Here is a 27,148-nt window from a genome sequence, read left to right on the forward strand (position 1 = left end):
CACATACACACTGAAACGAATGCTGCTGCTGGTTTTTTTTTTGTTTTTGTTTTTGTTTTTTGCTTATCGTTATCGGCTGTTATTAATTTGAATTCGAATTACAATGCATTTTAAACTTAGTTAGCTAAAAATAATTATGGATTTTCACTTTTCTTGTTTACGTTTTTATTTTTTGATCACAATTTGATTTCGCATGCCCAAAAATGAATTTAGGTTTGTGTGTTCCGAATGATTTGCCTGAATATAATCTTCATCCTGTTCCTGTTCCTGTTCCTGTTCCCGTTCCCGTTCCCGTTCCATATATGGTTTATATTAAGCCTATCTGCCGAAAATGTGACTAATTTCGAATTATATATCAATTATATATCCATGCAAGCTGCTGCATTTGCTCGAGATACTACAAAATACGCTAATTTTCAGTCAATATTACGTGCTCTATACTTTTAGCTTGTTCTCTCTTTCAATACATTTTCCAAATCTTTGAAAATTTCTAAACATTTCGGATATCCTTCGGTCTTGTCTTGGTATTTTTTTTGGGATGTATATTATATATATATATATATATATGTGTGGATATTTTATGTACAAATGTTATAGGTTTTGAGCTTTCGATGCATAATGTTAATGTGGTTCTGTTTTAACGAGTTAAAAATCAACTAAATAACAGTACTATCGTGTTGGAAAATGGGAGTTTCTATTGTAACATCATAAATTGAGTCTAGTGAATAATTATTAAATGGTATTTATGAAATGTTTTATATTCCGGCAAAGTAAAATTATTGTGCAATTGTTGCTGCAATTTATTAGAGCCCTAAAAATTTGTATACAACTAAAACTAATGCGTATGTTAAAATTGATTACAAAATATTTGTATATATATATATTTTTTTATATTTAAATGTGTTTTTAGCCACAAAAGCTACAAACTAAACTTGTACAACCCCAAAGAACTGAGTTTCAGGGGAGGGAGGGGGGAAGGGGGGGCGGCAGCTGGGAATAAAGGAGAGGAGGCGGTCGGCTGGCCCTTCAAAAACGGGGCTATCTTTCTTACGAACTACAATCATGAATTATTCATATATGTAATGTGTATATGCAATTACTATAGGAGCTTAAAAATGTTCATTCGGTTATGTTTATCTTCCTTTTGTTTTTGTGAATTGCTATTGTTAATTGTAGTTAATTAATTGTTGTTTGTTGTTGTTGTTGTTGTTTGAAAATGAGAAACACGACAAGTATTAACAGAAAAGGAAACTACTAACAATTACGTTGCCGATGCGCATTTTGTTGTTACTTTCTTTGTGTATAATTATGTATAATTAATTATGTAATAATTATTGTTTACAAATAGAATAATCAATTTACGTGTACATTATGTTTGCTTGCGTAAATTATAAAATTACCTAATCAAGAAAATTATAAAGTTAGTAAGTTATAGTTGTTGTTGTTGCAGTTGCAGTTGCTGTTGCTGTTGCTATGTAGAGCCTCTTCCTCCTTAGGCCTTCCAATTGTTCTGGCGACTGCCGCTGGGTCCGCTCGGCTGCTGTGGCGGTATCATCTCTAGCAGATATTGCCGCTGCAGCTCCGCCGCCCGCTGTATGTCCGCCAAGCTGGTCGCATTGCTCGAGTTCTTCGATGAGCTGGACGCGGAGCTGCTCTTCTTGTTGTTGTTGTTGAAAGCTGTGCCGGCAAGAAATAGAAGATTAGAAATATCTTCGATTTATATTGTTTATGAAATTTAACATACTGCCAAAATTAAACTATACTGAGACAATAATTTGACTGCAATATGAAAAGATTAGTTAGCTCTCTTTCAATTATCTCAATATGTTAAAAACCCTTCATATTATTTCTAGCTTCTAGCTTTTAGTCTATACTTAATACAATGAACAGCAAAAGTCACTCAATTTGAATACGATTTTCCTTATATAGAAGTCCGTGCGGGGCCCTGAGGCTTTCCATGGTGAACGCCTGTTAACTGCCATATTTAACAGCTGTTTTCAGCTTCTATTAACATAATGTTAAACTGATAACTGTTCAGCTAATCCTGATGGTTGCCCATATGTTATTCAGTTAACTGCCGTATTTAACAGCTGTTATCAGCTTCTGGTAATACAATGTTAAGACTGGCTTTAAACTGTTCATTGTCTAGCTAATCCTGATGGCTGCCCATTTGTATGCCTGTTAACTGCCGTATGTAACAGCTGTTATCAGCTTCTCTTAACAGCACCATATGAATGCCTGTTGACTGCCATCTTTAACAGCTGTTATCAGCTTCTGTTAAACTGCTAATTGTTTAGAATCCTTGCATCCTAACTGATTTTGATCCTAACTCACCTGCCACTTGGGCCGCCTGCGCCATGGCCATTTGGTAGGTGTAGAGAAGTGGCGCAAATTGCATCATGTGCTGCGGATTGCCGCCCAGGCCCTGGCCGAGTGCTGCAAGCAAATCAAACAAATTAAATATATAAAATTATTGCTATTTAATAGGTGGGAGACAAACCTCTGAAGAGCTGCTGCTGAAAGGCCTGCATGGCAGCGGCTGGCGAGGCGTTGCCCAGGGCTGCCGCCGGATTGTTGGCTGCCGTCGAGGCGCCGCCAAAGTTGCCCAATCCGCCGAGTGCCGCCAGATTGCCCAGCTGATTGAGATTACCCAAACTGGCCAGATTGTTGATATTCAGGCCGCCCATGCCGCCCAGCGCACTGAGATGCGCTGCCGCTGCCAGCGTTGCCGCCGAATACTTGTCATAGCTCTGCGCCTGCTGCTGCTGCTGCTCGCGCTGCTGATCCCGCTGCTGCTGCTGCTGCTGCTGCTGTTGGTGCTGCTGCTGCTGTTGTTGTTGCTGCTGCTGCTGCTGTTGATGGTGGTGATGGTCGCGTTCGGCGCGCGAGGAGCGCCCAGTCGCTGAGGTGTTGGCCTCATGGTGATGCGCCGCCGCTGGTCCCGGACTGAGTATGCCCGCCTGCTGTGCAGCAATGGCCGCTGCTGCCGCTGTGGCAGCGGCACGCGAGGAACGTGGTGTGCTGCTGGCCGTCGGCAGCGGCGGCGGCGGCGTCGGCTGGCTTTGTGTGGCTGGCGGTGGCGGCGGCGTCGGGCGTGGCGCTGGCGTCGGTGTCTGGCATTTGGTTGGTATAACGGTAACCGATGGCGGCAAATTGACCAAAGCAGCAGCCGCCGAAGCGTGCGACGCCTGCAGCTGTTCGCGCTGTTCCCGCTCCCGTTCACGCTGCAGCGCCTGCTGATGCTGATGTTGATGCTGCTGTTGATGCTGCTGATGAGCGGAGGAGACGGCGGAAAGTGCAACGCTGGTGGCATTGTTCGAGGCGGCATGCGCCTCGACGGGCGACGGACTGCTCTGGCTGGCCAGACGCTGCTCGATCTCCTGCTCCTGCTGCAGCGCCTTCACAAACGCCTGCTTCAGTCGATTCGTGTGCTCCGCCTTCAGGGCCTTCTTCACATTCGACGTGACGCACTGCTCGCATATGACCTTGGCCTCTTTATTGGCTGCGAATAGAATGAAATATGTTATTGTCTGTATAATAGAAATGTTATCTATTTGGCTGTGCTCACTTTGTTTCTCCCACTTCCAGACGGGCGTGAAGTCGATCTTGCACTGGGCACAGCGGAAGGGCGCTGCCACGGCGTTCGCTTTCTTATTGACTGTCAAATAATCGACGACTGTCTCCAGGCCAAGCAGATAGACAAAGTCCGTGTTGCTCGGATTCGGTATAAAGTGCATTTCTGGTGGTGGCGGCTTTGGTGGCGGTATCTACGAAAGATGAACACAAAAAGATGTTATAAGCTTCAAGCGGAAACAACAGATAAAGGAGCTAAAATCTAGAAATTCCAATATTAGCAACTATAAATTCTGTAGTCCGATTAGGAGATACTTATTCATGATCAGGGCATGCTACTACATGGTAATCTATTTGCCCAAATTGGTGTGCTTAACTCTTTAATAATCTCATCTATAAGCTTCGATCAGAAACTAGATCGATATTAATCGTTGATTAGTCGACGATTGAAGTAAATCTGACTTGTGCGAAATTATAGTTACCAAAAATCCTGACTAGAAATCGATATATATCGATTTTGTAAAAAAAAAAACTGAGTAATCGATAGCTGGAAAAAAGGCTCATATTTAAATATTTCCTCACTTTTACTAGTCTCTGAGAATGATTCCTTCCATATCCACTCGATCTAAACGACTGAAGATCTTAAATTATAATTTCCAAAAACGTAGCTATAAATCGATATATATCGATTTAGTATGTAACTCACAAAGGCTCATATTTCACATTTTTTTTAGCTTTTACTTGTTCCTGAGAATGATGCATACTACATCTACTCGATCTAGACGACTGAAAAACTTAGTTTCCATAAAGTGGCTAGAAATCGATATATATCGATTTTGTAAAATAAACTGAGCTGAGGCTCTTATTCAATAAATTTTTTTTTACTATTCCCTGACAATGCTGCCTTCTATATCTACTCGATCTAAGCGACCGAAGAACTTATTTGTTTTCAGAAACGTGGCTAGAAATCGATAATTATCGATGTTAGAAAAAAATTGAGTTACCTGGGTTATATAAAAGCTCATATATCCAAAATTTTCTCACTTTTACTAGTCCCTGAGAATGCTGCGTTCTATATCTACTCGATCTAAACGACCGAAGAACTTATAGTTTCCAAAAACGTAGCTATAAATCGATATATATCGATGTTGTAAAAAAGACAGTTACCCAAGGATCATATTGAAAGAACTTCTAACTTTTACTAGTCCCTGAGAATGCTGCATACCAAATCTACTCGATCTAGACGTCTGATCGATAATCCCTCCGACTATTACAAGCCCAAAGGCACAACTAAAGTACCTGTACCCTGAACCTGTATGATTGGGAGACACGCTTACCTGTAGCAAAGTCTTTTCCAGCTGCTTGCGCAGCGCCATTTTGGCGGCAGCCTGACGCTGGGCGGGCGTCTGCGTCTCCTCACGAGTTGCGCCGCGTTCATTCTGAAAAAAAAAAATTGCAATTGAATAATCTGTGAGGCATTGCAATTTAGAAAACGCTTACCTTTAAATCGTTGAGCTGACTCTGATGCGTTTGTTGGAGCGGTGGCGCCGGCGTTATGGATACGGAATTGCTAATGGTCCCAGGTACCTTCGAATTATCCGAAATATTAGGCTGCATGTTTGGCAATTGGTTTTTATTTTTTTTTTGTTTATTTATGAAATTTTAGCATAAGAATGTGGAACAATAATTAGAGTTGCGTTTCAAGGTTTGCAGTTTGCTGTGACCAAAAAATAATTTCTCTCTCTCTTTTCTTTTTTTCTTTTCTCTTAACAAGGTACAAAAGCGTTTGCGCTTTGGATTCAACTAAATTTTGGGCTATGTAAAAGGTAAAAATATAGCTGACAATGGGCTACGGCTGACACGGCGCAGCCTACTCGAATTTAACTTATTATTATTAATTATAATTTCTTTTATTTTTGTTTTTCTTTTGTTTTTTTTTGTTTTTGAAATACAAGCGAGCAGGCTACGCAACAGCAGCGTTTTGACAGGTTGTGTTCAGTGTTGCAAAACGTGTTGTGTGTGTGCTGAATTATCGAACTGCAATTCGATAGTTCGATTCGATTAAAGTAAATGAACGAAAGCTCTAAAGTTCGATAATTCAAATGCTGTTAGTTTAGTGTTTAGTGTTGGTAAGCGGGAGTTTTGTGCAATAATTTTGATTAATCATGAGTGTTACTTAGTCTTTTGCCGTTATTCTGACTCTACTAGGCTGTTTAACTACTAGACTAAAGATCGAGCGTAGTTTGACGCTCTTCAAGTAATTTTACGGCAATTCTCTATACAAAAAAAATAGAACTTCTCTTCCTGAAAAAAGCTTATTGTCTGTGGCAGCAAGGTGTGAGTATTAAGTGTTAGAAGGCGTTGAGAAATCAAAAAACTACAGAATTAAATACTTTTAAAACTAAAACTGTTCTCTTTGGGTCAATTATTATTTTATTGTGTGCTTTACAACACTGGAGTTTTATTAGAATCTGGCGTGAAAGTGTTCTAAAATGCTTTTTGCTGCAGGTAGTACAGCTAGAAAAGTTACGCGGATCGGAGTGAGCTATCTTGGGATTGATTAAGTTAGGATATCATATTTTAATCCCATTTCGAATCTAACATTTGGGTAACAACTGTCGGATACTACGGATCGGAGTGAGTTATCTTGGGATCGATCAGTCATAAATGTTGGTTTCTCAAGATAAAAAAAAAGACGAGTTCCATTTTGAAGCTAAAACGAAGTACTAAGGAATACTACTATGTCTTTTAGCTTGTAGGAAAAATCTCCATCAGGAAAAATGTCTATTTTTTAAAAAGTTAACAGTTACTCGCTTAAGTCACACTCATGAGTATTTTGTGCATATGGAAATTCAAACACAAATCCAATCGAGTAACAAAATTAAATAATATTTGTTAATGTCTTGTTTGTTTTTTGTTTCTTTTTGTTTTTCGTGGATGTGCAGAGTGCAGAGTTTGGTGCATGGAATATCATTTGTGGATTATAGATAATGGTGGAAAAACTCGGCGCTTACGGCAACGATGACATTACAATAACTCACATTGCGTGCTTTCAGGCTGGAAGGCGGCGCCGACGTTGGCGTTATGGTCACCGAGGGCGTTATCGTGAGATTCGGCAGATTCGTACGCGGCGGCAGCACGCTCGACCGATGCGAACTGTTCGTGGCAGGCGTTATTGTTGTGCCGGCGGCCAGCGTCGTGCCCGCGGCCAGCGAGGATCTAGGTGGCGGGAGTATCGAGTTGTTGCTGCTGCCGCTGCCGCTGTTGCTGCTGTTGCTGCCGATGATGCTGCTGCTGCCGCGCTGCGATCCGGAGCCGGAGAGCGCTGCTGCGGCCGCGGCGACAGCGGCTGCCGTCGCAGCCGACGAGCTCATGTTGCGGCTGTTGCTGGCGCTGGGAAGAGCAAGAGAAAAATCACGGTTATTAAGTATTTCCGTATAAAGGCGTAGCTGGTAATCGATATTTATCGATTTAAAAAAATACTGAGTCAATAATTTCTTGAATCGATTTTGGGAAAAGGTTGAAAATATGCACATGTTGTACGATAAAACCTATGTATATGTCAAAAAGGGCTAACTGGTAATCGATATTTATCGATTTTTGAAAAACTGGGTTATTAATTTGCCAAATTTGGCAAAGTTTTCAGGAAAACGGGTCGAAAATATGCACATGTATAATAACTAATGAATATGTCGAAAAGGCCTAGCTGCAAATCGATATTTATCGATTTTTAAAAAACAACGGCTTCTGTGTTCAATCTGAAATGCGTTTATACAAAGTGACAGAAGCATCTATTTAAAACGATTTGGAGGTAAATCAAGTATATACGTATAAAATTTATAGACTCTTCTCATTTGTGACATACATCTTACAAGTGTGAGAAAGGGCTAGCTGGAAATCGATATTTATCGATTTTTGAAAAATTAAATCAAAAGTAAATAGTTTGAAAAATTTGGCATCGATATCAGGAAAAACGGGTCGAAAATATGTATGCTCACGCTGTACGATAAACAAAGCGCACATGTCAAATGGGGCTAGCTGGAAATCGATATTTATCGATTTTTAAAAACAGCTGCTTCTGTGTTCAATCTGAGATGCGTTTATACAAAGTGAGAGCAGCATATAACTAAATCGATTCGCTGGTGATTCAAGAATATATATATTAACTTCATAGACTCTTCTCATTTTTTACATATTACATACGTTTGTCCAACTTATCGATACTATCGATAGGCCTAGCGATTGCCCGCAACTCACCTTATGCTAACGGCAGCCGCCCCGCCACCCAAACTGCTCCGCCCTTTGCTGTGGGCGGGCATGGGTAACGCTGAGGTGGGCGTAACACTGAGCGACCCCTTGGCCGTGAGGGCGCTGGGTATCGCGGCCAGCGGATTGTTGGGCGAGACACTGGTGGGCGTAACGACCAGATTCTCCTTCATGACCTGCTGCGACTGCTTCAGCTTCTTGAGTAGCATCAGCTTGGTCTCCTCGTTGCGCAGATCCTGACGCAGCTTGCGCAAACTCTTCTCACGCTCCTTGAGCTCGGCGTGCGTCAGCTCCTTGATGGGCACATATGGCGGCATCTCCTCATCGTCCGTCTCCGAATCGATGTTGCCGTTCTGCTGCCTCCCATTTGTCCGTGCTGGCAGCAGGACAATATCCGGCGCCTCGGCATACGATTTGGGTTCGGTGCGTGGCCGCAGCACGCGGCGTTGTACTTTATTCTCATCCTGGGCGCTGCTGCCGCTCCCGCTCCCGCTGCCTGCGCCGCCGCCAGCGCCGCTGCCTGTTAACGCGACGTCGCTGTTGCTGCTGTTGTTGTTGTTATTGTTGTTGTTGTTGCTGCTGCTGTTTGTGCTGCTGTTGTTGTTGGCGACGGCGGCATTGCTGCTCTCGCTGCTGTTGCCCGTGGCGGAGGCTCCTCCTGCTGCCGCCGTTGTGGGTCCCGGAGCTGGCGTTATGGTCAGCCCCGTATTGTTGGCTGTTAAGGCGCGCAGATCGCGGCTGCTGAGCGCCGCCGGCGCCGGTGATGGAGCCGGTGTTATGGTCAGCGCCGGATCACGGCCAGAACTCAGACTCAAGTCGACCACGTCGTCGACCTCCATTTTGGCCATTTTCGCGCGTCGCGTCGTCGTGATGTCGTATCTTGACCTAACTGTAACAGAAAAACACGGTCATTTACTTGATATATATATATATTTATATGAGTGTGTATGTCTGCGCTACAGACTACAGTGCGCATTCGATATAGTGCACCACAACAGATTGTATAAGGTAGATGTAATTTTTATCATTATTTATTTTAGCTGAATTTGAGGTGTTTCTTTTTCTTTGCACATATTTGTGTCTCTGAGCGGTTGAGACTACAGTAAACATTCGGCATAGTGCACAGACAAATGAAAAGGGAAGGGCATATTGTTTTATAAAAATTATATATTTGCCTTTTCCCTGCCTCCTTCTATATATAAAAGACTTTTGTATATCATCTCATATAAGAAAAAATCAAGCCTAAGATCCCAAAAATCGATTACTTCTAAGTTACAGTTTGACAGTCCCTGCCACAGGCTTACAGTTTTAAAGTCACCCCCAAAAATCAGGCCAACTCTTTTCGACCAGGTTTGGGTGCAGTTGAGAGAGAGAGAATTGCGCCATGTGGTTCCTTTTATCGAGTGTCTACTGCACTTTAGAGTGGGCTACCGTTTGTGCCCCTTGCTAAGGGTTGCTGCATGGTGAGCGATACCGTTTGTTACCTTTTTTTATTTTGTCATTCACTTTGCAAGCGGAAATCAGACTCTAACCCTTAATAGCTTAACGGTTTGTTGGCAATATCTCCGTTTTTTTGCTGGCGTAAGGAAATAATGAAGATATCCTGATTTCAATTCATTTAGGCGACGACCTTGTTGAGTCAACTGATAGCCCCGAGTTGTTGCTGGCTTCTGTGTCGACAGAAGCAAAAGGAAAGCTGCACTAAATCGCAAGCCAGCCAGATTTTATCGCAGATACACACACACATACATACATACATTTATGCATGTGTTTGTGTGTGTGTGTGTGTGTGGCATAGCATTCATTTGGATTTCGGATTGGCGTTTGCCTCAGCAAGCAAGTCACGTTTTCGTTTTATCAAATTTTCGCATACAATAATGCGCGGCTGCTACGAGAAAATTTACATGGAAACAAAGTGGCCAGCGGGCCAGCAGGTAGACAAAGAGAGAGGGGAAGAGAGAGAGAGGAGATGCAAATTGCTTAATGTTTAGTGGCAACACTGCAGAACTAGCAGAGTCAAAGCACAACACACACACACACATGCACAAGCCAAAGACACGTGAGAGCGCGAGGTGAATAAACTTTTCAACAAATGCACATATACATATGTACGGACATAGATATATTTGAAACAACAACATTGCACCTGCCCCTTGTCACATGGCAAGCAAAGCCAATAAACAGCAATATACACAAGCAAAAACTATACAAACAATAAATAGCCCAATTAAAATGAAATTAATGCAGCCGCAAACAAACACACACACACACACACAACCGCGACGGCGGCGGCTTTGCATCGGGTGGCAACGCTTACTGAGCTGAGCTTAGACGCCGTGAGACGACCTCAACAAAAAAATGTGGCGCAAGAAAGAAAAGCGAATCAAACATAATATAAACACACGATGAGAACGCGAGCAAAACACTATATGCTGTATGCATGTGTGTGTTTCTGTTTTTGTTTGGCCAACAATGTCCCCAACGTGCTATAAATTAACTCGCTTTGAAAGTTGGCAGCCGCACACAAGCACATACGCTGTGTTACACACATACATACATGCACACATGGCTCACTCGTTCGTTTTTTCCCCCCAAAGCAGCTGTCGGCAATGTCTCGTTACTTTCCACACTTGTGTCGTCATCAGATTGCTGCTTGAGAGCGAATGCCGCCGCCGTACAGTGGTAAAATACAGCGCTGCGAATGCAACAGGCATTCAGACAATCAAATTGTGCTTTGCCATTATGATTTCACTTCTTGGTATTACACTTATTAATTCGAATTTATAATAATAAGCTAATGCAGCGCCTAGTTAATTACTATTTTTAGTTTAACTTGTCATTTTCACACGCAGTTTACGAGCGCTGCTCCACTGTGAGCGTGAGAATAACAGCATGTATGTATGTATGTATGTGTGTGTGTTTACTGTTTAATGATTCTTGTCCGCATTTTGTTTCAAATTAAAAAAGAAAAAACAAAATCCAAACATTTAAAATTTTTTTATAGCTGCTCTTAATAATGTTTATATAAATACAATACCGGCATTTTATATGCCTGACATTGGGTGTACATTCGCCCCGCTAGAAAAAAGTCGTATATCGATTTGTTGCCGTTGACTTTTGTTGGCATTCAGTGTGGTTATAATTGTGTTTAATAGCGCGCTAAATGTGTTTCAATTAGCGCTTTAAGCTTAGCTGTGTGCAAGCCTGCGTGTGTGTGTGTGTGTGTGCGTGCGTGTATATGTATGTCAATAGGATCTGCACACATACACATGTCCGCGTATGTTCAGTGAAAGCTCTACTAACGGAGTGCTGCCTCCTTTGGCAGGTCAATTATTTTTATTTATTTATTTTTAAACTTGAAAATTGAAATCAAGTTTTTATTTATAATAAACACATGTTTATATGAATATGTATGGGCATATCTTTGAACTGGAAGAGGTATCCGCTTAAGGGAGATTTTGCTGTATATGCAACAGTCAAGTTCAAGTTTAAAGCTAACGGACGTTGGCACCTGCCCGTAGAAAATGTCAAAGCAGACAAACGGCGAACGGACGTTAGAACTAAAAGCAAGATAACTGACCGTCGATAAGCGACAGCGAACCAGAAGGACAGCCTTGACTCCGAGTCGTTGGGAGTCGAGTGAAGGCTCAAGTACTATTAGAGTCATCTCAGGCGATAACGGCGGCAACAACAACAACAACAACAGCAATGCCACAACTAACGAGCAATAACAACAACGACACACACAAACGCAAAAAAGCAAAGAAATAAGGTTAAATCAAAAGTACAGTTGTGTACATAGCGCAGCGAGCAGCAGCACCAACAACAACAACACAAACAAAAGCGAAGAGCAACCAACAAGCAAAATGTGTTTGAGTGCGGCTGCGGTGAGCAGCAGCAGCAGCAGCCGACGTAGAGAGAGAGCAAGACAGAAGAGAGAGCGCGCGTCGCACACACACGCGAGCCCAAAGCCAAAGCCAAACAGCAAAATGAGAGTGGCGGGCAGACGGCGGCAGTTGGCGACCGAATTGGGAGTAGTAGAGTGGTAGGGCTAGGGTTGTGGGTGGGGGTGCACTGAAAACTGTCTGGCCACCCCATGCACACAAACGCACACACACACACACCCATATATATCTTTATACATACACCCACAGTGCACCTTAACTACGCCCGGACCTATTGATTTGCATACAAGTCAAGTGACCCACGCCATGGCTAATCCGAAAAACCCTAAGAGCAGTCCCTACTCCAATTTCGATTCCCTTAATTTTTGCGATATACGCAAAATAATTCAATTCATTTCAATAAAATGAAAAAAATTATCAAAACAAGTCGCAGCAGCTTCGCACACAAACTGACAAATAAACAAACATACAAATATACATAAGTAGGTACATGCATACATACATATATACTCGTATAAGAAATGCGCATATCTTATGGCCTGCCATTGTATGTACATAAGCAACGGCAAACGGAAGAGAGGAGCAAAGCGGTGGGCTGCTGCTGTCGCAGAGAGCGCGTGCGAGTGAGCGAGAGCGGCCGACTTGTTGTACATGGCCCATTGTACATATGTATTAACTCACCATCACCATCATCGTCCCCATGGTGGGTTGGGGTTGGGGGGTTGGCCTGTGTATTGGTGGTGGTAGGGTGTAGGCAGCTTGCAAAATGCACTGGCGCATAAATCTAAGCTGCGCCTTGTGAATGTTCAAATTTATTAGTGACGTCAACGCTCGACTATTAGCAGCTGCTTAACAGCCGACAACATTTAAACGGAGTGGCAACTCCTCGCCTAATTTACAAACAAGAATTAAGAGTCATAATTAACACGAAGCTTTATCTACGCTCATTTACATATGTATATAAGTAAAAAAGAATGTATGACACAAAAGTGTTAAGTCATTCTAATCTATTAATACAGTTACATATAATGTATGAAGATGTGAGCTAATTCAAATCTCTCCACATACAAAGCTATGTATGAACTTATACATGCATACATATATGTATGTACATATATGTAAGTACATAATTATGTCTCGCTTGTTTATTAATAGCACCGATAAGGATAAGCTTTGGGAAATTGCTGCACAAAAATAATAAGTTTATGTGTACGTTTGTAAGTATATAAATACATTTCTAGAAAATGGGTTACGTACAAAAACAGCAACAACAACTTAACACAAATTAATTGCGCGCACTACAAACGAAAAATCGGCGCGACGTCGCTGCTTCTGCCGCTACCAGTAGTCGTTGGCCTCTGCCGACGTCACGGCGACAGCGCTGCTACGCCAACTAGAAATGTGTGTATATGTATGCAAGTATATAAAAACTAATGTGTTGTTATTGTTGTTGTATGTGCGGATTTGCTGCTTATCGCTGGACACACATATTTGCACTGTCTTTTATGGCAGCGCTGAGTAATTGGCAAGTGGCTACGACGGAGGGGGGTGGAATCGAATGGAATTGGGTCTGGGCCTAGCAACTTTACAGCTGTTTTGGCAGATGGTTCTGCCAGCTCTGTTAAGGCTGACCGATTCGCAAACTAAATAAATGCATGTGTACATAAGTAACTACATGCGCACATACATACATACATATGTATGTATGTACATGTGCATAGGCATAGCAACAACACAGCAGAATAGCTTTCAAACTGGTTTAAATTGTTGTTGCTGTTAGTTTTATTTTTACTTTGTTTCATGTAGAGACGGTAAGAGAAATAAAAGTGATGCTGCTGATAAAACGGTTTTATGCACAAAGCCCAAAGAAGAGGCATCAACAAACAGTTATGCTTAAAGTTGCCAGACTGTTTGTATACATACATATGTAAATATTCATATGCATTTATATATATGTACATAATGATGTAGATAAAGATATTACAATTTGGCTAAGAACATGCAATTTGAGACATCACATTTCAATGACAGCCGAATTTCACAATTTTACAATGACAATTTTCATATTTGCTTAATATACACACTCATACATGCATATGACGCATACACATATATACATACACACACTCATAGGCAAAAGCGCAGCTCAGCTGCTTGTAAAGCTCTTCTCGCTGTCTTTTTGCTCTGTTTCTTGTTGTTATTATTATTGTTGTATATAAGCCAGCGGAGTGTGTACATATGCACATATATTTCACTCACACTCGCGTTGCTCTCACTCATACACACACACATGGTATGGGTTCGACTTTAGTACATAAGCAGAGTGCGCGCTGCGCTCGTCTCGTTGCTTTTGTCTATCCAACCGTGCTTCTTTGCGTGCATGTATGTGTGCTTATATGTATGTATGTATTTCTGCCTGCCTGCCTGCCTGGCCTCTGTTAGTCTCCTCCACACTAGCAACAACAAGATTCAGCGAAAAAGTAAAAACACATAAAAACGCAATAGCAAACATAAAATCGACAAGGCAACAATCTATTTATTGCACGTATATGCATATGACTGTATGTGTATATGTGATTGCAGTTGGTGTAATTTTCTGTTAATTTTTTTTTTAGGCTTTACTGAGAGTAAACCTTTTGTTAACGGTTTTTGCATGGCTGCATTTCAATACTTTTTTTTGTGGGTCGAAAAATTCCACTTAATCAAGCAAATTACCAACGCGTCGCAGTCGCAGTCAACGTCGTTGCTATGCTTTGGCTATTTTTAGGCTTTGCGCTTTACCTTTCGTTTTTGCTTTTATTGTTGGCAAAACATCAAGAAAAAATAAATAAATAAAAGGAATAATAAAAAAAAAAGAAGCAAATTGAATGCTACATGAAAATGAGACGATCTTCTCCTCGCACCACTACCTCTTGTTAAGAATAACCCCAAAAAGTAACACGTAAAAGGTAAGCAGCGACGCAAGCAGCGCAGTCAGCGTCGCTTGCCCTGACACAGCGGCAGCGGCCGCCCAACAAAAAAGCAAAAGAATAACAAAACCAGTTAGCCGATACTCTTACACACACACACACACACATACACTTATATACATATATATGTACACACACACATACACTTTTGACATTTATAAAAATGCGACACGATAAGTGCCAAAAAGGTAAGAAAATAGAAAACAGAAATTCATTCAATTCTCAGCGAAAGATTTCAATTTCATTAGCAATTAAAGTGGCCTTCAGTGCCTGTTAAACTATAACTGCACATTCACGTTTATACGTATGTACTTAATTCATACATGTATACATACATACATATGCACAGACTTGTGCATTAGGCGTTGGTCAAACTGTTTTTGGAAATAAATTATGACATTTTTAGCCTTGAACTAAAGAAATCCAAAAAGGGCACGCACCAACACACTCACATGTGCACATATTCTAATGTCTGCGTGTGTGTGTCACCTGTAATAATAGCTTTGCACGCGTTTTTTCACTGCTAAATGCATGTCAAATGTATGCACACACACACACACATGCACGCCTATATACTTGCTTATATGTATGTATGTATACGCATAGCATATAAAAATAAATGACAACGAAAAGAGAAAACATTTTTTCTAGCGCTTTTGCTGATAAGCGACTACGTTTAATACATAGGCATACAATGTATATATGTACATAGGGTACTTTTAAATACGTACATGCGTATGTATGTATGCATATACATATATGTATGTACTATGCATTCTGTTCACACAGCTGCTTTAAAGAGCCGATTCTGCTGCTGCTGCTGCTGCTGTTGATTGGCAACCAAATGAATCACTGAAGATTTACGACTGTTTATTAGTTTAATGCATGTTTGCATTAAAAGATTTAGTGTTGACCAACGCCAACAAGCAATTTTAATAGCTAACGGTAAGTATATGTACATACATAAATTGACAGCCTGCTTTAGCACTTTCTACTACTGAACGAAATAAAGGAAAATAACTGATACATGCTAGTTTATTGTACGGTGTTTTTATGCGCTGTTCTTATTTTGCACTTAATGACGTGTAACCAGCGCGCGCGTGTTTACTTTTGTGTGCGTTTGCATGCATGTGTGTGTGTGTGTGTGAGCATATAGCTGAATGTGTGCGCGTATACGTGTACAATGGGCAGCGTTTGCTGTGTGTGCGAGCGAGATGCCAAAGTAAACAGGTAAAAAGGTAAGCCGAAAAAGAAAACAGCAACAAAAAGCAGCTTTGCCACTTTTTGTGCTGCTGTTGCTTTTGTTTTTGCATGAAATTGTCCGAAGAAGAAGATACCCGATTGAGTAAATTGACATGCTGCTGCTGCAGTTGTTGTTGTTGTTGCTGTGATAATCATAATTAGCCAAAGTCAGCGCGCGGCGACCATGAAAACTTACCAAAAAAAGAAGAAGAAGGAAAAGATCAATGCAAAAGAATGTAAAGCGCACCGATTGCTTATATACATGCATAAATAGTTATGTAAAAAGCGCCACACACATGCACAATCAAAATCTTATATATGTACATATGTATATGTTCATATATCAATACACATATACATACATATATAAATTATAAATGTATTTATGTGAGGGGCTCTGTCTGGTTTCTTGCGCATTCTTTGCCTGGCGAACAAACCGCGAGGCAGTTACATAAGCATACACACATACATATATGTACAAACATACATACAAAGTTGAGAATGACAGAAACAAGGAAGTAACACGAGCAACAACAACAAGAACAACAACAAAGGCAACTGCATGGCAATTCCACTTGAAACTTGTCTACGCTGAAAATAAAGTGGCAACACTATCTCTACACTGTGTGGCTACCCGCACAAAACAAAGGTAAAGGGTTTCGTTCAGCTTTAGTGAGATGAACGGTGTATAAAAAAGTAAAACCAAATAAGAAAATATTCAACATGCCAACAGCATCTACAACAACATCGACTCATTTAAACGGTCAATTGCCTCAAGCGAAAAGGCAAGCGTACGAATAGAAGACAGACAGAGACGGCGAGAGAGAGAGAGAGCGAGCGAGCGTAAGAAGAGAGTACAAAAAATAAACTAAATGAAATTGAGCAGTGGCTGCTTCCACATTGACTTTGACTAGGCAACTGCAGCAGCAGCAATGCCAAAAAAATTGCTGTAAAATTTAATATCACGCTACAAAATGAGAGCAGCACACGCATAAACAAACACACGCATACGTATACATACAAGCATGTAGAAAAAAATATTGAATTGAGTATAAAATGGGCAATCAAAAAAGTTGTGCACAGACACCAAAAACCGAACAACGTGCATAAATTAGCAGATACTTTGAACCGTGGGAGAGAAAGAGTGAGCACGAGAGCGCCAAAAGAATAAGTTCTAAGTGAGAGTGTGTGCGTGAGCGTGAAAAGCATAGGCATATTGGTTTTTCTGCACGTGTGTGTGTTCGCAAGGGCAATTAAAGCAGCACAAAATATAACTACATAAACAATAATAAAATAACGTAAGCAAAAAGCGTCGCAATGCAATGCCCGTAGACATATTGAAAATGAGCAGCCAAAGTGGCAACGCCGTCTGCTGCTTACAGTTGTTGTTGCTGTTGTTGCTTTTGTATTTTTTGACAGCTGTGAGGGATTTTGGTTCGCCGCCTTCGCCTCCTTCGCGCAGCCACAAACGTCAACCACCAAAAGCTTCGACAAGTTACTTCAAGTGAAGGCAGCCCGAAACTTTTGCTATAAGTAGATATACATAGTACACGCATACATATGCACATAGTACATATGTATATGTATATGTACCCACTTATGTACCTACTTAGGTACCCAAAGCACTAAGAAAACTTTAAAGTTGCCTTTAAAGCGGCAAACGGCTTTAGTTGCCTTTTTGTCTGGCGCCCAGCTCATACCCACCCACCCACACACACACACACACACGTATACAGATGCAAACGTTTACAGTTGCCCGTTGTCGAGTAACGGTTTTTTTTCTGTGTTCCTTTTCATACGCTGTACCCTTTGAAAAAGTGTAAAAGGGCATAATAAAATTAAGCAAATGCTTGCAGCGGGCAGAGGAAGACATCTAAAAATAAAATTTGTTGGCCTTGTAAGCACCTCTCCTACAAAACCCATTTCAAAAAGCTCTTTAAATTTTTGCGTAGCGTGGGGGGGGGGGGGGGGGGCGAAGGAAATAAAAGCACATTATAGGATATCTCTTAGTGTAGCAATTTGGTTTTTGGCCTAACGAAAATGTGTATCTAGAAATATTTTATGCAGCAGGGGCGAAAGAAGAAGCAGCCACGTCAATGGCAGGGACCACTCTCGGGTTTGGGTGTGTGTGTAAGTGTTTGGCCTGTTGGGGAGGGGGAGGAGGAGGAGGGAGAGGGGGAGTGAGGAGGGAGTGAGATGGGCGCGCTACCTGCATGCTTGTATATGTACATACATATGTATGTGCACATGTATATATATACAATATATACAGCACAAACATATATATTATAGGCGGTGTCAAGACACATGTCCACATAATTGCCAAACGCGCAAAATCGAAGCCAAGTTCCCAACACACACACACACACACACGCAGATACAATCGCCTACACACACACACACACACACCCACACAAACACACGCAGTCATGCAAAACCATCAGCGCTCTCGTAGCCTAGTCACTATTCAGCTAACCCTACACGCAACACCCCCCCCCCCCCTTCCCCTCAAACCCCACTCGACCACCCCTCCACACACACACACACACACACACACACACACACACACTCAAACAAGCAAGCACCCCCACCTCCGGGCGAGCATTTCAATCCCAAAACATACAGCTTCAGGTACAGTTGCGTTTGCAATTCATAGTCGCCGGAGTAGTTAGTCGTAGCTATTTCATAATTAATACGCCGCTTTCTGTCGAATATATTTGAATGCCAGTTGCCCCTCTCTACAGGCTTACTCCACCCCACCCCATCCCTCTGCTGCAGTTCTATACTCGGAGTGCCACTAATTGTCCTGGTGCGGCATTTGCATTAAAATTTCGTAATATTAATGGCCAACTAGGTCCGGAACTGTGGCTAAAACTAATTTCCTGTCACAGGCAACACAGGTAACATCAAGCGGTTGGCTTTAGTATGGTTTTAGTAGCATAGCATTAAGGTCTTTAAATTATATAGAAAGGGGTTGAATTTGGGTCTCTTTAATTTCTTATATGAGATAGATAGAGAGAAATGAGATATAAAGAAAAGTTCGTTTAATCGATTTTCCAGGTTTAAAGGTTTTACAGTCGAGGAGGATTGTTGATGATAACTCTTTGCGTTTGCCAGAACAACGGGATTAATAGCTATAGTTATGTATGTAGGATCAACAGCATTTTTAGATATAGTTATATATGTAGGATCTATATGTTAAAGGGGTTTAATTGAAAATAGGGGAAATCGATAACGTTTAAAGAATATTGCAAGATAGATGTAGAAACCTGATCTTAAAGCAGAAGGACATAGAACGGAGTTTAAGGGATATGTGATGCAAAGCTTTAGATCCATGGATACTATGTCCAAAGTCAGTTATACAAGTTCCTTAAATTTGAAAATCGTTTTCAATGTGCTTAAAGCAGAGTTTCCACATGAGAGCTTGATTTTTGTCCCGTTATTTCCACAATCTTATTTAAAAGGTATTTTATAGTGTTGGAAAAAAGTTTTCGATTGGAAGTGCGAACTAGTTGATTCGAGCTGTGCTGCAGCTTACACACATGCATACAAATACGTGTACATAGGTGTGTGTGTGTGTGCGTGTGTGAGTGCCACCCTTCAATTTGAAAGGCTTCCCATGGACACACGTGCATCTGTGTGTGTGTGTGTGTGTGCATGTGAATACATATGTCGCTATACCGAAAACTGCAGCAGCAATTTCGGATTTGTGTGCATTACAATTCGGAATTTGCATTTCTGTATGGATTTGGTTTCTGTAGTTTTTGTAGTTGTTGTTGCGTTTCTAAGCCAACCATGGAGCCAGGCGCAGTCTAACCATACAAACAATCTGTCCCCCAGCCCCTTCTGTATGGAGCCGGGCCGTGGCCCTGATCTGGGCCCTGGCCTGGGCTATAGTCTATACAACCGTTATAACCGCCCACGGGTCGTAGTTCAAGCATACACACACACACACACACACACACACACACAGCTACAATGGGCATATCATCGCATAGATTACGCAACTATTGCAACCACCCACTAAATGCGGCCTGTGGCTAGAGGTGGGTGCTGCTGCCCCTGCCCCCGCTCCTGCCACGCCACGCCCCGCCACTCGACTCACTCGCGACACATTTGTGCTATTGCAAAAAGCAAAAAGGGACAACGACCAGCGCCCCCTACGCACCCTGCACCACCCCAAACCCCATCCCCCTCCCACTCACCGCGCATCCATCAACAAAACCCACTCAAGCACAGCGAACAGCCCATAAGCCACCCCCGCACCGCACCGCCCCCGCCCCAACCATCAGCTGCAATGCTGTTCGCGTCGCTGTCGCCGTAGGCCTCTGTCGGATGCTGTTACCATCCCCATCCCCCCACCTCCGCAACAGGCCCCCTCCCCCCCGCTAACTCCCTGAAATCCCAGTGCTATTGCAGCTGCTTCGTTTTCGGCACCGACAGTCCCGAGTCCCGGATATTATATGCATACTTGAACTATGCGAGGAAGGAAGCGCCAGCAGTTCGGCCAGGCCCAGCGACAGTCAGAACCCAACCCCACCCCACCCCCCCACCCTCTCCCCGCAGACCCTTGTTTTGTATATGTATCTCTATCTGTATCCGCTTTTGCATGCGAATGTAGATGTGTTTGTGTGTGTGTATTTTATGTACACATGTACACAGCTGTACCCTGCATCGACGGCTGTGTGCGTGAGTGGATGTCTGTGTGTGTGTGTGTGTGTGTGTGTGTTGGCGTGTGGCTGTATGTGTAGCCCGAGTTTCGGGCCACTTTACAGCCACAGGACACCACCCACTACACAACAATGCAAAAACGTCTGCATTTCAACTAACGCCGCAAATGCTACCCAATACACAAAAAACAACAACAACAACAACAACTACAACTACAACCCCCGGGGGAGCAGCCGACACTCCCCACCCCCCGCCCCTTCCCTCTCTCTTTCTTTTAGCTAATGCAGCCGTTGCCGCCTGAGTTTAGTTTGCTTTTGTTGTTGTGGGTTGGCTGCCGAAAAACTTTGATACATACACTTTGGAGACACTGGTCCCTACACGCCCCCCGCCCACACAACTCAGCCACAAGCTGCCTGATTAGAAAACTACTTTTATCACACATTTTCAACAATGTTTTTATTCATGCTTTTAGCACTTTTGTATAAGCCAAAATTAAAGCATATTTATATACCAAAAAAATATGTCTTTTAATCGATTTTTTCGCCAACACGCGACAGCAGCCAAAATCAACCCACTCAAATGGGCTACCCAACGCCCTCGCCCCTCACCCGCCACCCCACTCGCCCAGCCAAGTCGCACCACCCACGTTAGCATGCCGCCTCGCTTACACGCACAGCGCAGCAGCAGCAGCGCGCGCGCGCTCTCCTCTCGCCTTGACAGAGTTAAGCGAAGCGCACACAAAAAACAAAAAGGCCATAAAAATAAAACACCGAAGAAAAAAAGCTTGAAAAAAGTCAACAATAAATTCAGCGCTTGGCAGCACTGTGTATAGCCACACTGACCCTTTGCAACACTGTTGCAGCAAGCGGCGACAACTTGGCCTCTGCTCTTGACTTTCGGGCGATCTGGCCTGATCGTGACTAAACGCAGCAGTTGTTGACACTTGTTATCGATAAAAGTGAACGAAAGACAAACGATTGGCGTGCAATTAAGTTTAAGTTGACACCAGGCGCGAGGAAGTCTTAGCAAATACGCACACACACACACGCACAGACTCTTACATATGTACACATACACATGGGTCGCGTGGAGAGAGTGACTGCTAAATCTTGTTGCTGTCCGGGAGCTCTCTGTTAATCACGCTCTCTCGCTCTGGCGCTTGAAAATGTAATCACTAAATGGATCGCAATGATTTTGTGTAACTGTTTCTCCCGCTTTGGCTTTTGTTTTAGTTGTCAACAATGTTAGGCGCTTAGGCTTAGCTTCATACATACATACGTGAGTGTGTGTATGTATATTTGTAACTTGACGAAGCATCGCTGCATGCAACTATTGAAGCATGAGCATGCAATTTATGTACTCACATACACACACACACACTCACACACTCATCATACATACATATAAAACTATGAAATACAACAACATCGCTAAGCGACTGTACTTTTGATATCAAATCCACTCAACACACATAGAAATGCAACAATACATATACACATGCTGGCATATGCACTAAAATACAACCTAAATCACCCTACCCCCCACCCCCCACACGGCACCCACAGGCGCTACTCTCTGTTTAGTTTTAGTTGCGCTTTAAACTGCATTTGCTTGTTGTTGTTGTTGTTTTTGTAAGCCTCTGCACATAGAGAGCTTGTGTAGAAATAGGTATGTATGTATGTATGTGTGTGTGTGTGTGTGCGTGCAAGTATCGTATTTGTGTGTGTGTTATTTCAACAATTCGTTTGCATTTGCAGCAAACGAAATAGAAATCAAATGCAAAGTTGCAGCCGACTGCGAAATGCTCTATTCGGAGTACAATAACAAATGATAAGAAACAGGTAAAAGTGAAGAAAATTTACACAAATCTAATAAAATAATGCTTTAAAATTAAAATTATCAAAAAAATGTTGATTGTATAGAAGTGAGAGTGTCCGAGTGTCCACTATACCCATTTTTCGCTTTTGGTTAGTGTATAACAAGTGCAATATAGAGAAGTGCATAGAGCAGTGATTGGCAGCTCGACATGAGCCCAGCGGCCCGGGAATGCAGCTCCACCCAGGAGCCAAAGAGCGGAACTGCAATGCAAGTGTTGAGTAGTTGGGTCAGAAGAAGAAAAACCTTCATAACCTAAATAGGAAAATTATTGCATTAGTTCTGTCTTCTGTTTCTTGTCGTTAGCTCCAGGTGATGTGGTGATGTGTTGGTGTGTGTGTGTGTGTGTGTGGCTGGTAAACAGGTGCGCTCCACTTGCACAAACTGAACGATGGAAATTTCGGCTGCTACCCCCGCTCAGAAATATTCAATACTAACTCTCACACACACACTGATACAACGCACGATACCGATACCGACACCGATACACGTACACAAACACTGACACACACACACACACGCACAGCTCAACGGAACGACTAGAAAATGCGGGTCTGGGTCGTCATCGAGACGAGACGGCGAGAATGCAAGCACATAAAGAACGCCAAAAATAAGTTTAAAACTAACGACAGTCTGGTGCGTGCATGCGTGTGTGTGTGTGTGTGTGAGCAGGCAGCATAATAAGCGCCAAGTGTGTGAGAGCGAGCAAGGGGAATTGCTTGTATGTGTGTGCGTATTTTGGAGCATGCAACTTTTCGTGCTATTGCCAAATGCGTTCGTTGGCTCAAGAGAGGGAAAGAGATATAGAGTGACGGAGAGCGAGCGAGTGAGTGAGCATTTGAGTGGAAGGGGGCAAGGTAGTAGAGCGAGAGAGTGAGGCTGGACGAACAAGTGCATGCGTGCGTACGTGTATGTGTGTGTGTGTGTGCGTTAAGGGTCACTTAACGAAACTTGCAAGTGCAAAAGCAATGCAATTAACTAATTAACGGTGTTTCTTTTTTTATTTTTTTGCATCAAAAAGTTCATTAACACAATATTCAAATGTGCTAAAGCGCACATTGTATGCTCATTCATAATGAAGCAAATACACGCAATTCCCCCCAACAAAAGAGCCTACAAAACACGAACCCACACACACCCACATCAGGCTAAGATATGGCAACCACAAATGTGTATATAGATAACGGCAACCCCGTCAACCAAACATAAAAACTTAGCCAAGCGACAAACTGAAAATATAAGAAACAAAAAACGAAAACAAAAAGTAGCAGCAGATAATAAAAGCGAGCGCCTAAGCATGGCGTCACTGAGACGGCCACACGCCTAACAACAACAACAAGAAGAAAACACCAAGCGCCTACCCTACCGGAAAAAAATAACACGGTAAAAGCTGTAAAAATTGTCAATATAGAAAAAAGAGACGAAAAAAAGTCAACGCTAACCAACAGCTTGCAAAATAATGTGCGCGAGTGTCGAAGAAGCCGCTGACATCGACGTAAGCGTCGAAGTTAGCAGCAGCAGCAGCGGCAGCGACTGAGGGTTTTTTTTAACGAGCCGAGTGACAAGCGCACACTAGTACGAGAACTCAACACACAGCACACACACACACGCATACACATAACGACATGCACACGCGACGCAGACGCCGGCCGCAGCAGCAGCAGCAGACCGGTTGAGGTTAAATTGGATAGGGGAAGCAGATGCGATGGGCAAGGCGGACGGCGGGAGTACTGGCTGGCACGCCAAGGCATACATATTGAATTTTTCTTCGACGTAATGAAAATTTTAGCGTGTCGATGGAATGACTATGCTTGGCGCTATGTTATTTTACAGTTTTTTTTTGGACACTTACCGTGCAAAGAGCAAAAAAGAGTAGAAAATCCGTTAAGCTGCTTGTTGTTGTTGTTGTTGCTGTAGTTGTGGGCGCTGCTGCTATTGCGACGCTGGCGTCCAGCCTCTTGGAATTTATGCTAATTTTCCAAGCTCACACACATACACACACGCACACAACCGCACGGAGGAAGTGCACAAAAATTGTATAATTTCTGTGCTTTGAGAAATTTCACTTTTTTGCAGTTGCGTTTGCTAATTTGCCTTATTTACTTGCACGCCCGCTTCTACATACATATATAATATATATGTTTATGTATATACGCTTGCTTATTTATCTGCTATATATACATATGCACGTATGTATAAACGCGTGTACACTGTGCGCCTTTAACACTAATACACTTGCAGAACGCGCTGCTGCTGCGTCGTCGCTGGCCGTTCTGCTTCTTGGCTGCCTTCTGCGGCTTTCCAAAAATGATTTTTTTCTCGCTTTTTTACACGCACTCAAATCGCGATAGTTTTTGTGGTTTTTATATAATTGATTAGAAATATTGCACTTTTGTTTATTTGAATATTACAATTAATTGCTATTTGATTTGTTTGCTACTCCTTTGCTCCGAAAACAAACACATGCATATTCAATTATATATATACATACACGAACTTTGTGGGAAACCGTTGCAATTTATTGCATTACACCTGTAAAACACTCGCGTTTATCATATTTTGTTATTTTTTTTACGCTATGCTAGCTTTGTTTGTAAACAAATAACAAAGTCGTAATTGTAAAATAATTAAACGGTGTTTTTGTCCGCCAACGTTTCAGCGCGTCCAACCCGCTCGATGTTGTTTTTGTAAATGTTGCTTATACATTTAAAATAAATGCAGCAGTGTGACCGCGAACGGCTAATACGAAATATACCAATTTTCGACGTAAGCGAAGGTGGTTCGCGTTTAAGTAGGCCGCAATAGTATCGATGCCTTATGTTAGTTAACAGTAAACGTGAATGTTATGTGAGGAGTAAACAGGGCTGTTAGGCTCAGCTGTTAGTTTCAGTCTCTGTTATTATAACAATTGCTTGCAATTTTGCTGGAATATTTTTCTACAAAATTTAAATTCAATTCTTAAATTTTTGTTAAAACAATCGATTTCTGTTAAAGATCAGTAAAATGTTATGCAAAAACATATGTTTTAGACGAACGACGTAAATGAATGTCATGCTGCGAAGTAGTTCAATTTAGCGAGCCAGTTCGTTCTTTTGGAACTGGTGCCCTCGTCGATCTTTTTACAATAATAAACATGTATTTAATTGCTTGCCTTAAGCTATAACAAAGGTATTTATATCCATGGAAGTATTAGGCTTTGCCCAATTGCACTAAATGCTGCAAATAAGCCTTGCGGCAGTCCATGTTGTCCGCCGGCCGATTGTGCGGGGCCCAAACGGGCTCACCAATAAAATACCGACGCGCTTTTATGTAGTTCTGTGGAAAGAATAATGTTAAGTGCGAGTCTTGAACTCGTTAAACTAATCTGACCTTGCTGTCCAGTGTGAAACGGTGGTAAATGCCCGCCGGAATAATAATCATATCCCCCTTAACCACCTCAATGCGCAGCCAGTTGTCCTCGCCGCTGTAAAATAAACAAACTGCCGATTAAAGCTCATCCTGAAGGGAAACTAGTACAAGTTGTATCCCTAATTTTGAAGGGTAACACTGGCAACACTTTTAGGCTATATGTATGTGTACTCACTCGCGCACATCAAAATAACCGGAACCATCGAGAACCAATCGAATTTCCTCATCCGTGTGCAAGTGTTCCGTGTAGAAGGCCTTCAGCTTGTTCAGGTAATCCGGCAGACATTGCTCGGAGCAGGTGATCTGCGGCAAAAGAAATATGAGTAAATGTTTATGCTTTGTAGCTGATCATCGTACCTGATCCTCGTAGGTGTAGCCACGTTTGGTGCGCAGATCTTTCAGCACCTCATCGTTCTCATGGTCGTCGGCATTGATCTACAAAAGGGAAAACAACGTGAAGATAAGCGCGACTTTGCCAAGGTCGTTGCGCATTTGGCTTACCTGAAAGTACTCCACGCCGGTTTTCTTATAGAGTGTCGCCAGATCCAAGTAGGTGGGTGGATTCCGCTTGTGCTCCAGTCGCTGATCGCTGTCATCGCTGTCCATAAACCACACCTGCACCATTCTAAATCGATGGCTTTATCTTTCCGTCTCGTTCAACGTTCTGAGCAGGTTCGTTCACGACTGAACGAAGAAACCAGCTCGTTCATTTGATTCGCTCGTTCAATTTTTAACCCAGTATTAACAAATGAACTTGGTGTTCATTAAATTCAATTAATTCCCATTATTTAAAAACAAACGGTTACAACTTGAATAAAATATTTGGTACCCGTATTACAATATAAGTACCATTATCATACATATATGGGTATTTTTAATTTCCTGTTTTAATTTGCAGATGAATAAGCGGAATGAGATAGACTTAACCAAGAAAGATACTTACATTTGCATTCCCATTGGTAATGTATTCTGGTATGAATAAGGGACATTGGCCAACATTGATATTTACATTTGCATTCCCATTATTTATGTTGCATTCTAGTGTTAACTTATATTTTAACTTCTGCGTTTCATATTTTACTGCAAAACATATTCAAAATATAAAATTTTTGCATTTGTATTTTAAATGCAGTTTAATAATTTAAAAACAAAATACCATTTTTTTTTACCATTCAATTCGATTAATTCCCATTATTAAACGAACTGTTAAAAAAATACCATTATTTTTGTATATCTACC

The 27,148-nt window shown here is 42.0% G+C and overlaps 2 protein-coding genes across 3 annotated transcripts; both read right to left on the reverse strand.

Moving 5' to 3' along the window:
- Positions 1–1,142: 1,142 nt before the first annotated feature.
- Positions 1,143–25,214, reverse strand: simj (simjang). 2 transcript variants are annotated; one of them, XM_064687578.1, is made up of 9 exons: positions 24,354–25,214; positions 7,831–8,728; positions 6,615–6,966; positions 5,074–5,184; positions 4,911–5,012; positions 3,569–3,767; positions 2,501–3,502; positions 2,335–2,436; positions 1,143–1,677 (listed from the first exon to the last, which is right to left on the reverse strand). In XM_064687578.1, the coding sequence occupies exons 2-9, from the start codon at positions 8,685–8,687 to the stop codon at positions 1,493–1,495; spliced, it is 2,910 nt and encodes a 969-aa protein (XP_064543648.1). In that variant the 5' UTR covers positions 8,688–8,728; positions 24,354–25,214; the 3' UTR covers positions 1,143–1,492. The 2 variants fall into 2 exon arrangements, with proteins under 2 accessions (XP_064543648.1, XP_064543656.1); XM_064687586.1 differs by having other exon boundaries at positions 5,074–5,160; positions 24,354–25,211.
- Positions 25,215–25,617: 403 nt separating this feature from the next.
- Adi1 (acireductone dioxygenase 1) lies at positions 25,618–26,590 on the reverse strand. The gene is made up of 5 exons (XM_064687638.1): positions 26,411–26,590; positions 26,267–26,344; positions 26,085–26,212; positions 25,871–25,964; positions 25,618–25,816 (listed from the first exon to the last, which is right to left on the reverse strand). The coding sequence occupies exons 1-5, from the start codon at positions 26,531–26,533 to the stop codon at positions 25,691–25,693; spliced, it is 549 nt and encodes a 182-aa protein (XP_064543708.1). The 5' UTR covers positions 26,534–26,590; the 3' UTR covers positions 25,618–25,690.
- Positions 26,591–27,148: the final 558 nt, after the last annotated feature.

This window comes from Drosophila montana, unplaced genomic scaffold (genome assembly GCF_035044405.1).
Source record: "Drosophila montana isolate Dmon_TW-CO22-7 unplaced genomic scaffold, ASM3504440v1 contig_1455_1, whole genome shotgun sequence".
Classification (NCBI taxonomy): domain Eukaryota; kingdom Metazoa; phylum Arthropoda; class Insecta; order Diptera; family Drosophilidae; genus Drosophila; species Drosophila montana.